At 35.0% G+C, this 14,376-nt stretch overlaps 2 protein-coding genes across 3 annotated transcripts in view; both read right to left on the reverse strand.

The window, feature by feature from the left end:
• The window catches only part of LOC141290168 (chromodomain-helicase-DNA-binding protein 4-like), a 34,152-nt gene extending 33,252 nt beyond the window's left edge, over positions 1-900 (reverse strand). For both annotated transcript variants that reach the window (XM_073822369.1, XM_073822368.1), the window contains exons 1-2: positions 621-900; positions 90-215 (exon numbers count right to left, since the gene is read on the reverse strand). In XM_073822369.1, the coding sequence (XP_073678470.1) occupies positions 90-144 (55 nt within the window). In that variant the 5' untranslated portion in view covers positions 145-215; positions 621-900. The remainder of the gene's footprint in view (positions 1-89; positions 216-620) is intronic.
• A 6,449-nt stretch (positions 901-7,349) lies between these two features.
• LOC141289396 (chromodomain-helicase-DNA-binding protein 4-like) overlaps positions 7,350-14,376 on the reverse strand; it is a 35,774-nt gene continuing 28,747 nt past the window's right edge. The window contains exon 37 of the mRNA XM_073821497.1: positions 7,350-7,519. Within this exon, the coding sequence (XP_073677598.1) occupies positions 7,350-7,519 (170 nt within the window). The remainder of the gene's footprint in view (positions 7,520-14,376) is intronic.

Consider the following 14,376-nt stretch of genomic DNA (forward strand, 5'->3'; position numbering starts at 1 on the left):
CACTTCGTGTTTCTAGATTTCATCCACATATGCAGTAAACAATATCAACACCGACTAATCCGAGCGCAGAGTAAACGTAAATATTTTACCTTGCATCATAGACCGATGTTCAAAATCGTCTCTATCGTCCTCACTGCCGGACATATTGTTGATTACACCAGCTAGAGAGGATTGTGAACACTTGTACGTCGATTTTCGCCTCCTCTGGTGCCTTCCTGATGCCGGGGGAGGCAGAAAATAAAAGAACAATACAAACGGAAGTTAATAGTCACGGTAGCATGCTGATCATAGTGGTCACTCCATGCCAAGAAAAAAAAATACGAAAAGCATGCAAATATATTTAACAATGTTGGATGATTAGCATTTGGTTTAATGCAACTTAAAAAAAAAAAAAACTTTTTAAAATGCGCGGTTGAAACAAGTTATGGACATTTAATAGGCAAATGGGGCATGATGTGAGTGAGGCATTAGCTAAGCAGGCTAGGGATGCTAACCTGCAAAGTCTTCAGAACTTTTAAGATTTCTTTAATTTTACATGCATTAAAAGATGTCATACATGGTATGATTTAACAAAAGCATAAGCATAATTAATGTAACACAATGTCAGAAAGTGTACTCACACAACTTGACCCTGTTCCCTTTTTCCAAACAAACAGCTAATTCAATCTAAGATGTCCCCACGTTGTATGCTCCTTTTCATCAACACTTAAAATGTTCCCTGTTTCTAAAGAATAAGGAGTGAAAGTGTATCCAGGTGATTTGTTTCTCAGCTGTATGATGCACACAACGTCGCAGTTTCTTCTTCTGCCACTTACACCCTTTGCATAGACACAAAGAGATCAGGGGCCAGACATCCCATAATAATCTCCCTCCCCATATTCACACATACACATACATACAGACATTCACCCTTCCCCCCACCGCATAGTTACCTTGCAACATACAGACCATAATAACCCCCCCAACAACCAACAGACCCTCTCTTCCCCATTCCACCATGCCCTTAGCAACAGTTGCCATGGAGACAGCCACCCCTCCCACCCCAGCGGACATCCCATAATAATAAACATAGTCACTGACATCCCACAATAACCATAACTCCGAAAAAAGAATGAACGGGAACTGAGCCGGAAGAGAGAGAGAGGGGGAAAAAGTCGATTAGCAACTCCTTGCCAGCCTGCTTCCTTATTACAGTTCTGTATTTACAGTAGACATTTGTGAGCGTATAAAACGCCATATGTAATCCAAACTTCAAGTTAGTTCACTTCAGCCCAGTGGCATTTTAGCATGCAACTATTTTGCCCACATGCAACCAACTTTGGTTTGGGGTCCAAAAATGAGCACAGATGGCAAATAAAGCACTTAAAAATGAAGGTTCTTCACTGGCATTGATGATTCAGTGAAAAATCTTTAACATCCATTGAAACTTTCTACTTAAAAAAGGTTTTTAGACTTTTTTAATGTTTTTGACTTTAAGGAAAAAATGTTTCTTGTAAGAGCTCTTTCTTTAGGGAACCAAAAATTCCATGGAATCACTGCAACCTTTATTTGCGAAAAGTGTAAATCTGGTTTTGGAACCAAAACTTTGGAATCACTGCAAAAACCCCATTTTGGAACCTTTATTTTTGAAAGAGTAAATCTGTTTTTGGAATCAAAAAAAAAAAAACTATTTTGGAAACTTTATTTTTAAAAGTATAAATCTGGTTTTGAACCCAAAATTCTATGGAATCACTGCAAAAAACATTTTGGAACCTTTATTTTTAAAACTGTAAATCTGGTTTTAGAACCAAACATTCAATGGCATCACTGCAAAAACCCCATTTGGGTATCTTTATTTTTAAAAGTTAAAATCTGCTTTTGGAACCAAAAATTCAATGAAATGACTGTCAAACAATATATATATATAGGAACCAAAAATTATATGGCATCACTGCAAAAACCCAAATTTTGAAACCTTTAATTTCAAAAGTATAAATCTGGTTTTGGAACCCAAAATTCTATGGAATCACTGCAAAAAAAAAAAACCATTCTGGAACCTTTATTTTTTAAAAGGGTAAATCTGGTTTTGAGCCAAATATTCTATGGAATCACTGCAACAACAAAAAAAAAAAAAACATTTTGGAACCTTTATTTTTAAAACTGTAAATCTGGTTTTAGAACCAAACATTCTATGGCATCACTGCAAAAACCCCATTGGGTACCTTAATTTTTAAAAGTTAAAATCTGCTTTTGGAACCAAAAATTCAATGAAATTACTGTCAAAAAAAGTATATATTGGAACCAAAAATTCTATGGCATCACTGCAAAAAACTATTTTGGAACCTTTATTATCAAAAGTGTAAATCTGGTTTTAAACCCAATATTCTATGGATTCACTGCAAAAAAAAAAAAAAAAACATTTTGGAACCTTTATTCTTAAAAATGTAAATCTGGTTTTAGAACCAAAAATTATATGGCATCACTGCAAAAACCCTATTTTGGAACTTTTATTTTTTAAAAGTTTAAATCTGCTTTTGGAACCAAAAATTCAATGAAATGACTGTCAAAAAAAAAATATTGGAAACAAACATTCTATGGCATCACTGCAAAAACCCTATTTTGGAACCTTTAATTTCAAAAGTGTAAATCTGGTTTTGGAACCCAAAATTCTATGGAATCACTGCAAAAAAAAAAAAAAAAAAATTGGAATCATCTTTTTTTTTAAACTGTAAATCTGGTTTCAGAAACAAACATTCTATGGCATCACTGCAAAAACCCTATTTTGGAAACCTTTAATTTCAAAAGTGTAAATCTGGTTTCGGAACCCAATATTCTATGGAATCACTGCAAAAAAATCTTTTGGTTACTTTTTTTTAAAGTTAAAATCTGCTTTTGGAACCAAAAATTCAATGAAATGACTGTCAAAAATAAATAAATAAATTGGAACCAAACATTTTAGGGCATCACTGCAGAAAAAAAACATTTTGGAACCTTTATTTTTAAAGGTGTAAATCTATTTAAAAAAAAAAAAAAAAAAAAATTAAATCACTGCATAAAATAAAATAAATAACATTTTTAAAACCATTATTTTAAAAAGGTTTTAAAAAACATTTTGGAACCCTTTTTTTAAAAGTGTGAATCTGGTTTTGAAACCAAACATTCTATAGAATCACTGCAAATAAAAACATTTTAGAACCATTATTTTTTTTAAATGTAAATCTGTTTTTGGAACCAAAAATTCTATGGAATCACTGCAAAAAAACTTTGGAACCTTTATTTTTTAAAAGTTTTAATCTGGTTTTAAAACCAAAAACAAACAACAACAAAAAAAAATTAAATTTTAAAACCTTTATTTTTTAAAGTGTAAAACTGGTTTTAGAACCAAAAATTCTAAATCACTGCAAAAATGAAAAATTTTGGAACTTTTATTTTCAATTGTAAATCTAGTTTTGGAACCAAAAATGAGATGGAATCACTGCAAAAGCACCATTTTGGAACCTTTTGTTTTTAAAGTGTAAATATTTTGGATTTTTAGTTTCAAGGCCACATTCAAAGACAATCTACATCTCAAGTTCAAATCTCACATTGATAATGCTGCTATATAAGGGCTTAAAATTAAACTGGCACCATTTGATTGAGGCCTTCAAAAGTTATAGATGGGACATTGGGACATTTTATGGTTTGTCCTCCTCATATCATCACCATAGCCAACCTTTCACCATCTTCGCCCCATTATCATCCACTTGATTTCTTTGTATGCAGTAAAGAAGAGAAAGTTAAATGATGGCTTTTGACGCACATATCAAGTCTATGACAATGCGCCACATATGTATGCAGAACACATGTACATATATAGAAACAAATGTAATTTCTTGGGGGGGATGGGGAGTGCTAGGCAGCAATGCATATAGCATAATTACATATCAAAGAAATATAGAGATGGTTGTCATGACAACCCACTCAGGCGCACCCCTCCTCCACACTACAAAGCACCAAATATCCAGTAATAATGTCTCAGCCAAAAGAAAACACAGACCATAATATTCTTCCTGTGCTGGCAGTTGTCATGGCAATATGCAAGAAAGAGGTGTTTCTCTCTCTGTGTGTGTGTGTCTGTCTTTTAGGGTGGTGGGGGTGTAAGGGAGGGGTTTCAGATTACCATGCATGCTAAAATGAATACCATAATACTCCTTTTACGCTCTCTCTGCTAGTTCCCTCCTCCCCCCACACCCACACCGAACCAAACGTGACTCCATAACTGGGTGAAAGAGCCACATATGGACGCCATCAGAGATGGCTACTGATAAACTCGCTGAAATTGACCAAAAATCGAACACTGGTTTCAATGGCGCTCCATCGTTTCTCAAACCACTAACTTTGCTTGTGCAACTATAGTAGGCTTCGACTATATTTTAGGCTTAGCGTTTGGAAATAGTAATATGTTTTAAGGGTTCATACTAAATTCAGTAATAGTATGTGCAATCACATATTCAAAAAATGCGGCGAATATCATTCTCTCACAGGTGAATCTTCTACCACAAAGCCAGATAAACACCTAAACCTAAAGAGACAAAAATGAACAGTCCCGAATCTGATATTCACTCTTTCCTCCCCCTTCAAACCCGGCCCCCACCCCTCCCCCTCCCTAATGGCCCAGACATCCCATAATATGCCCAACGACTAGCACCCCCCGTTTTTAATCTCTGCCTGAACCCAATACTAAATCATGCAAAACTGCATAAACTGATGTTTTAGCTACTGCAGGTTTGCAGGTTCATATTAGCGCACACCGACTAGACGTTATCCTTCAGCTGGCTGGTTAATTGTTTTTGTACACTGTACAGACATTTACGCACAATGTTCATTGTAAACGCAAGGAAAAAGGAAGTAATTGGTCAAGGCTCCCAGAATGAACATTTTGAGTATGGCATGTTCAATGTACATTATCATATAATGGCTGTGCCATTTCCATATCCTCATATTCCCCACCCCCATCATATTCCAAAGCATTGCAATCGATTAATTTCATCACATGGACCTTTTGTACTTTTGTAAGTAAACAAAGGATGCTAATTATAATGCATTAGCTTTAGGGCCCCCACTGCAACACATATTGGAATACAACAGTTGTTTAGACTACTGTAAAAATAAATAAATAAATAAAAATAATGATGCATGAGGCAGTGCAAGATAATGAGTCATTTTCCCCAACTGCAACTGTTACCAATGGAAACATTTGAAATCAGGTCAAATGCATGCTCTTTATTAATTCATAATGCTTTTAAGCGCATTGGGTTTATCTTATTTATGTGCAAATCACATGGAAATACATATAAAGTAACAATATAAAGATACATATTCTCACATAAATGAATTCAGATCACAAAATAGAAGATAAAAATTTTCCGTCATGCTATTGCATTTCTATCTGAGATGAGAAACATTGATTTGCACTCTGTAAAAATGATAAGATCAATGAGTCAATTCTATTCTAGACTTGTTTTTTTCCCTATTCTATCTACTTTATCTACTAAAATTCATTTAACCAATTTCAACCATTTTTAACGTTATACAAGATTTAACTTGATTTAAAAAAAAAAAATCTGGTAATTATAAGTCAGCAGCTGAACTCAAGGTTTTAAGTTCATGTACAGTTTAGTCAGAAGACAGAATCTGTAAAACCGAAATTATTTTACCAAAATAAGAGGGATCATACAAAATGCATGTTATGTTTTATTTTTTTATTTAGTACTGACCTGAATAAGATATTTCACATACAAGATGTTTACATATACTGTAGTCCACAAGAGAAAATAATATATATATATATATATTTATAAAAATGACCCTGTTTCAAAAGTTTGCATACGCTTGATTCTTAATACGATGTTGTTATCTGAATGATCCACAGCTGTTTTTTTCTGTTTTGTTAAGTGATAGCTGTTTATGAGCCTTATTTTTCTTGAACAGTTAAATTGCCCGCTGTTCCTGAAAAATCCAACAGGTCCCACAAATTCTTTGGTTTTTCAGCATTTTTGTGTATTTTAGCCCTTCCCAAACAAAGACTGTTTTAAGATCCATCTTTTCACATTCAGAACAACCGAGGGACTCATTTGCAAGTATTACAGAAGGTTCAAATGCTCACTGATGTTTTAGAAGGAAACACAATGCATTAAGAAGATCAGAATTTGAAGATCAGGGTAAATTTAACTTATTTTGTCTTCTGGGAAACATGTAAGTATATTCTGTAGCTTCTGAAGGGCAGCACTAAATGAAAAATAAAAATGATATTAAGGCAAAATAAGAAAAATTTACATATCTTTATTCTGTTCAAAAGTTTACACCCCTGGCCCTTAATGCAGTGTTTGAACCTTTTGCAATAGTTGCATACAAGTCCCTCAGTGTGAAAAGATGGATCTCAAAGAGTTCAAATACTCAAAAATGCTGAAAAACCAAAGTATTTGTGGGACCTGATGGTTTTTCTGAAGAATAGTGGGCAGTTTAACTGTTCAGGACAAACAAGGGAATCATGAACAACTATCACTAAAAAAAACAAACACAGCTCTAGTTCATTTAGGTAACAACACAGTATTTTATGTAAACTTTTCAACGGGGTCATTAAAAAATTCAACTATTATTTTCTCTTGTGGACTATATGTAAACGCCTTTTATGTGAAATCTCTTATTCAGGTCAGTACTAAATAAAAAATATCATGCATTTTGTATGATCCTCTTATTCTGTTGAAATAATTAGCATTTTGCAGATTCTGCAAGCTGTGTGTACACTTTTGAATTCAACTGTATATAGTCCTGGTACATATAATATAGTTTGAGTAGAGCTTTTTGTTCTCAAAGCTTTCAGATCTAGTGTGTCTATACTATGAAAACATAAGATCACTTGAATAACTGATTCATGGCATCTCCTCTCTTCCAGATGTGCTTGTCAGATGTGTGCAATTTTTAACTAACCAACCAACCAATCAACCAACATAACGCCATGGTAAGATTATGATTGCACTTTCTATCACAGCAGTCTTAAGAATGCTTAGGATCCAGGGTGTTTATTCAGATTCATAATCCAACTACAGTAAAACTGCCTGGAGAGCAAAACATCATGAATCCTGTAGATGAGGAGTCAACAATTAATAACACAAGAAATCTTGGGAGAAGACTAAGACATTTAAATTAGTAAAGAAACTGTCTGCAAAATTAAGTGTGTATTCACATTGTTCAACTAGAATAATAATTTAGGGCAGGGATCTCTAAGTCTGCTCCTGGAGAGCTACTGTCCTGTACACTCCAGTTCCAACCCTGCTCCAACACACCTGTCTGTAATTAACAAGTAGCCCTGAACATCTAGATTATCTGGTTCAGGTGTGTTTGATTGGGGTTGGAGCTGAGGACAGCAGCTCTCCAGGAGCAGGGCTAGATACCCCTGATTTAGTGTAAAAGTAATCGTGGTGACAGACAATCAGGAATGTGTTGATGGTGACCTCTAGTGGTTGACTGTGGAAATCTGGCATAGGCAATATTGCTCCTCCTAGTGACCAGGAGTGATATGTACTTGGTGACATGTCCAAAATACTTGATTATTGTATTTTTAATACACATATTGAATATTTGGATTGTTTCTAATGGCTGGTTTAATTTCAGTTTAGTTTGAGCAAGTGATCAGAGCTATTTAAATCAATGAAACATACATATACATATCATATAATTGTACTGATTGCGGTCTAATAGATCCACAGAATGTAATATTGATAGAATCTGACATGCTCTTATTCTGAGATGCCTGCTGCTGTATTTTTGAAGTATGAAAAGACAACTCTGTGAAAGAAATGCAAAACAATCTGTGACAGTCCTGTGACTCTACAGTGACCTGTCTGCTAAAGTGAATTTGACATGCTGAAAAACCATGACTCAACAGAATAAGTACCACAGATTTGTTTATTCAGCCAGGCTCAGATGTCAACACGATGAAAAGAGCTTTCTTTTAAGAGTGGCCTTTTAAAAAGAACAAAGAGACACCGCTGTTTTTATTTATCCTTGAATCCTGTTGGCAGGTTATATCTTGCTTCTATGTTGATTCAACACGCTAAAGATCAAATATCAGGTCAGGGATTTCTTACTTTGTTCAAGCCTTTAACTTTTATACCAAAACAAACACAGTATTTTTTAGAGTTTTATAAAGTTTTTGATTATTGACCTCTGTAGCCAGATCTAGTTCAGGAATAGTTCAGCAAACAAATTTAATTTCCTAAAAACACTCACCCTCAAGCCATCCAAGATGTAGAAGAGTTTGTTTCTTCATCGGAATGAGATTGAAAAGTCCAAACAGTTGATAAAAATATCACAATAATCCACAAGTATCCATACCACTCCAGTCTATCAGTTAACGTCTGAAGCAAAAAGGTGTGTGTTTGTAATACATCTTTAACTTCAGACCATTGCTCCTGGCTAAATGACCATTGCTTTCTCCAAACATCTTGGTCTGAGAGTAGATTTTTATCAAATTTTCATTTCGGGGTGAACTGTTCCCTTAAGTTGGTATTATAATATGTGGTCTCTAATGTATTTTAATTATTTTAAATACATTTCATGGACAGATTGTTATAGATATAGTGGACCTCAATGGTGGCCAACAGTTTGAAGGTCCAAATTGCAGTTTCAGAGGGATCCACTCAATTCCAGCTGAGAAATAAGGGTGTTACACTCTTAAAAATAAAGGGTGCTTCACAATGCCACAGAAGAACCTTCTCTGTTTAAAAGGTTCCATAAAGAACCTGTAACATAACCTTTCTGTTTCACAAAAGGTTCTTTGTGGTGAAAAAAGGTTCTTCAGATTATAAAAAGGTAAGAAAGAGACGGTTCTTTAAAGAACCTTCGACTGAATAATTCTTTGTGGAACCAAAAATGGTTCTTTTGTGGCATCGTTGTGAAGAACCTTCATTTTTAAGAGTGTATCTAGCAAAACAATTGGTAATTTTTTTCCAAACAATTAATATTTATATACTTTTTAACCACAAATGTCCATCTTGCACAATCATGTTGGAAAGGTCATGTGCGGTTAGTTTTTTGTCTGTGTACTTTGGTTCAAAAAGGTCATTTTCGCCTCCCACTTCAAAATCGTCCAACATCTTTGTTTTACCTTTTTTTGTAAAGGGCATTTGACGTTCTATGCATGTTTGCTTTGCAGTTAAACTTTGGGTCGGTACTTCTGCCTATACGTCGCACATGACCTTTCCAATCTAATACATGAGCATTGGTGGTTAAAAAGTATATATTCCTCGGATGTGATCGTCTAGATCCCTTTGAAGCTGCACTGAAATTGCAATTTGGACCTTCAACCCATTGGCCACCACTGAAGTCCACTATAAAAATCCTAGAATGTTTTCCTCAGAAACCTTAATTTCTTTGCAACTGTAGAAAGATGGATGACATGGGGTGAGCAAATTATCTGGAAACAGCTAATATCTGAACCACTTAATTGCACTTGCAGTGATTCAAGAAAGCTAATGATTACTTAACGTGGACATTTAGTATTGCTTTGAAGTTTTTTAATGCAAATTTGAATGTCCTGAAGGTGATTCTAATTTTTCACTTTTGAATTTAGCTTTGTGGCCACATCACAAAGATACTGACCCAAACAAATTCACACATTCACAATGACAATGTGACACTTTGACAAGGAACATTACTGCTATTCTTGAATAATATATATATAAAACAAGAATCACATTCATAGCACTGAAGCACCACAATATAATGTAATTGTGATTGGCTAAGAGGTTCGTAGCCTGTTCCCTTCAAAATAATTCCCTCTTCAACTCAGTATGAATGTTTGTAGTGTCAAGCAGTGTGACCCAATTCCCTGAAAAATAATCTTATTAAAATAAACTGTGTAATCACAGATTATCTTTCACCTTTATGTGTCAGTCTCAAACACAGTCTAACTTTTCACACTCACACACATCCAAAAACACAAAATTGACTTGACTTTGTTCTCTATCCAATGCAAGATTCTGTTTATAAATATAGAACAAATTTGTTAAATTAGTCAAATTAATTGTTAAAGTAAAAGTCAACAACAGCTGCAATGCATTTTACTTCTGTAATGAAACCTATTTCTGTTTCAAACAAGATACTCAGCAAGGGAAAAAATGTAGGACAGATCTGGAAATTTATTGGATGGTAAAAGGGGGTATTTTGATACCAGAATGAAGCCTTGAAGTAAAAGAGATTTTGGTAACACTTTACAATAAGGTGCATTAGTTAACATTAGATGAACTAAGAATGAACAGTACTTCTACAGCATTTATTAATCTTATTTTCAGCATTTACCAATGCATTATTAATTGTGTTTGTTAACATTAGTCAATGCCCTGAACTGAAATTATTGTTTGTTTATGTTAGTTATTAAATTTAACTAATATTAACGAATGACACCTTATTGTAAAGTGATACCAAGATTTTAATAAAACCGTACCTAATAGTTTTTTTGGGTATTGGTAACAAATATGCAACAACCAAAAAGCGGTGAATCATACACAATAAAAAAGAAGCATTTATTAAGAAAGTTAATCATGTTATATACAAATAATTTGAATTTTGTAATAAAAAAATTGATGTCAGGTTTACTTATGAGGTTATCGTTTTGCAAAACAATAAAAAAGGTTTATTTTTTATGCAAGTGAAAAAAATCTAGTTTTTATCAAATTACACTAACAGTCAAAATATTTGTAATGTTTTTAAAGAAGTCTCTTTTCCCTATTCCTGATTTCAAAGCTGATTTTCTAGCATCATTACTCCAGTAACAATCCTTCAGAAATCATTCTAATATTCTGATTTGCAGCTCAAAAACATTTATTATTATTATGTTAAAAACAGCTATAAGTAAAAAAGCTTTTTATTTCAGATAAATGCTAATCTTTGGATCAAAGATCAAAGAATCCTGAATTTTTTTTAACTGTTTTAAATATTTATAATAACAATAAATATTTCTTAAACAGCTATCAGCTCATCAGAATCATTTCTGAAGAATCATGTGACACTGAAGACTTGGAGTGATGATGCTGAAAATGTAGCTTTGATCACATGAATAAATAACAAATTCAAATAGAAAATAGTTATTTTAAATAGTAAAATAAATTCAAAATATTACTATTTTTGCTGTATTCGGATCAAATAAATGCAGGCTTGGTGAGCAGAAGAGACTTTTTTAAAAACATTAAAAATCATATCAAAAACATTTGACTGCTAGTGCATTATTATTATTTTAGTTTTGTAATAAATAAGAATAGAATAATTGTCTGATTGACTTTATGAGGTTGTTTTGCAACAAAACAAAATGTGTGTTTGTTGTAACTCCTTGCTTTATCACTATTTTATTTCACCAAAAGCTTTGCATTCCCTAGTAACACTGGAAGATTTTAGTCTTGCCTCTTTCCACCCAATTCCTCCATCTATTTTTACCAGCAGTCACAGAGGAACACAACACTGCAGCAGCAGCAGCACCCTGTGTTTGTTGTCTCCCCTCCTCTTCCCCGGTCCCTGGTTCCCGCTTATTAATCAGTCGCCTTGACCTACTCATCCTCCTCTTTCTCTCCTCCTCTCCTCTCTAATTCTCAGCATCTTCCTCTGACTCATCTTTTCATCCCCTCCCCCTTCTGTTTCTCCTCTCATCTCGCTCTCATTCTGGTTTCCACCCACCCTCGCTCTGTTTTGCCTCTCTCTTCCGCAGTTCGACACTTCCAGGCTTGCCTAACGCAAGGCTACGCGCACTGACGGCAGGTAATCATCGCACCAAAGCCTTTATTCTTTCTTTTGCACCTTTGCATGATTAATGCATGCGTTGTGGGGGTATTAGTTATAGGTTAACAAATGTTATTGTGTTTATGTATGTTTTTGTAAATGTTGCACTCATTAATGAGCAATTGTTTATTATTGTATCAAGACGTTGCTTTTAGTGCACTGCCTCTGAGTCACTCCTTATTTAGGGATGTTGGATGTGAATTTGGGTGGCAGTGTTTTCTGGTGCCCGCTGGTAAAGGGTCGGGCAGATGGATAACGCACTGTGTGACTGCTTTACTGTTTCTATATACGTGCGTTATCAGTGTGTGTCCAATCTGTTGTCGTTTTACTGGATTGACTCTTATTTTCCGCTCGCTTCGATGCCCCAGATAGCTCTTCTTTTCGCCAAAGGGATGTTAAATTATTTATCTTTTTCTTGCCCCATCACGCCACTTTCTGCGCTATCCACCCCACCCCTCCGCAGATCGCCCCCTCCCCTCTGTATATCTGCTGACAGCACGGTTGCTGCAGTACCACACTGGCACGGCGTAAATTAGAAGCGTCCGGATTTAGATGCACGATCATGAGTTGCTCGGACCGTGGCACCTGCGGGCATACATGCCACTGTTGTCGTTACAAATAAAGCCCCTCCTTCTCCTCCTCCTCCTCCCCCGGTTTAAACGCTGGTGGTCGATGCTACTGCTATGGGACGCGCATTCCATTAGCAAGGTGACATGTGCGCCCATGTCGGTCGTGGCATATTTAGAATGCAATTTGCGTGTTCTGGGTTTTCATTGGCTGCCACCGCTGTGGACGCTTAAATTGTATCTCTCATTGGAACTGGATGTTCTAGAGAAACGGTTCCATTTTCAAAGCCATCAGATTGATTGGCACTAATGGTGTGCTTGCATAGGGTTAAGTCAAAATGGATGCTTTTCAAGCTACTTTAGGCACGTTCCATATACTGAATGATTCATCAGTGCACGTTATTCTAAACATTAATGTTTAATTAACTTAAAACGATTCTCCTTTTAACCTATAACCGATAACCAATAACCAAATGTGACCCTGGATCACAAAACCAGTTTTCTTAAAGGAGTAGTTCACTTTCAGAACAAAAATTTACAGATAATGTACTCACCCCCTTGTCATCCAAGATATTCATGTCTTTCTTTCTTCAGTCGTAAAGAAATTATGATTTTTGAGGAAAACATTTCAGGATTTCTCTCCATATAATGGACTTCTATGGTGCCGCCGAGGTTGAACTTCCAAAATGCATTTAAATGCAGCTTCAAAGGGCTCTAAAAGAAGGGTCTTATCTAGCGAAACAATCGGTTATCTTCTAAAAACATTTACAATTTATATACTTTTTAATCTTAACACAGAGTAGCTAGACAAGATGAGCATTTGAGGTGAAAAAGTATATAAATTGTAATTTTTTTTAGAAAATAACTGATCGTTTCGCTAGATAAAACCCTCTTTTCCCTGGCTGTGATGGTTTAGAGCCCTTTGAAGCTGCATTTTGGAAGTTCAAACTCGGGGGCACCATAGAAGTCCATTATATGGAGAGAAATCCTGAAATGTTTTTCTCAAAAAACATAATTTTCTTACGACTGAAGAAAGAAAGACATGAATATCTTGGATGACAAGGGGGTGAGTACATTATCTGTAAATTTTTGTTCTGAAAGTGAACTACTCTTTTAAGTAGCACAGGTATTTTTGTAATGATAGCCAAAAATACATGGTATTTGTCAAAATGATTGATTTTTCTTTTATGACAAAAATCATTACGATATTAAAGAATTGCTCCACTTCCAAAATAAACATTTCCTGATAATTTACTCACCCCCATGTCATCCAAGATGTTCATGTCTTTCTTTCTTCAGTCGAAAAGAAATTATTTCTTTGAGGAAAACATTCCAGGTTTTTCTCCTTTTAGTGGACTTCAATGGTGCCCAACGGATTAAAGGTTAAAAATGCAATGCAGCTTCAAAGGACTCTACACAATCCCAGCCAAGGAATATATCTAGTAAAAAAAAAAATTATATATCTTTTTTAACCTCAAAAGCTCATCTTTCAAGCTCTGCGATGCGCATTCATACTCCATACATTCAATACATTTAGGGTATGTCAAAAAAAATACCATCTCATTTTCCCCTCTAACTTCAAAATCATCCTACATCGCTGCAGAGGTACTGACCCAGTGTTTACAAAGTGAACGTGCAAAGAAGGTCAAACGCCCTTTACAAGGAAAAAAAAAAAAGGTAAAACAGTGATGTAGCATGATTTTGAAGTTGGAGGAGAAAATTAAATTAAATACAATTTTTTTGACATACCCAACTGTCTGGAATTGGAGTGCACAGAGTACGCATGTGCATCACAGAGCTAGACAAGAAGAGCATTTGTGGTTAAAAAGTGCATAAATATTATCAAATGGGCTAGATAAGAACTTTATTCCTTGGCTGGGATTGTGTAGAGCTCTTTGAAGTGCCATTGAAACTGCAATTCGGACCTTCAACCTGTTGGCCACCTTTGAAGTCCACTATATAGAGAAAATTTTCCTCAAAAACCTTTATTTCTTTGCAACTGAAGAAAGACATGAATATC

This window comes from Garra rufa, chromosome 17 (genome assembly GCF_049309525.1).
Source record: "Garra rufa chromosome 17, GarRuf1.0, whole genome shotgun sequence".
NCBI lineage: Eukaryota > Metazoa > Chordata > Actinopteri > Cypriniformes > Cyprinidae > Garra > Garra rufa.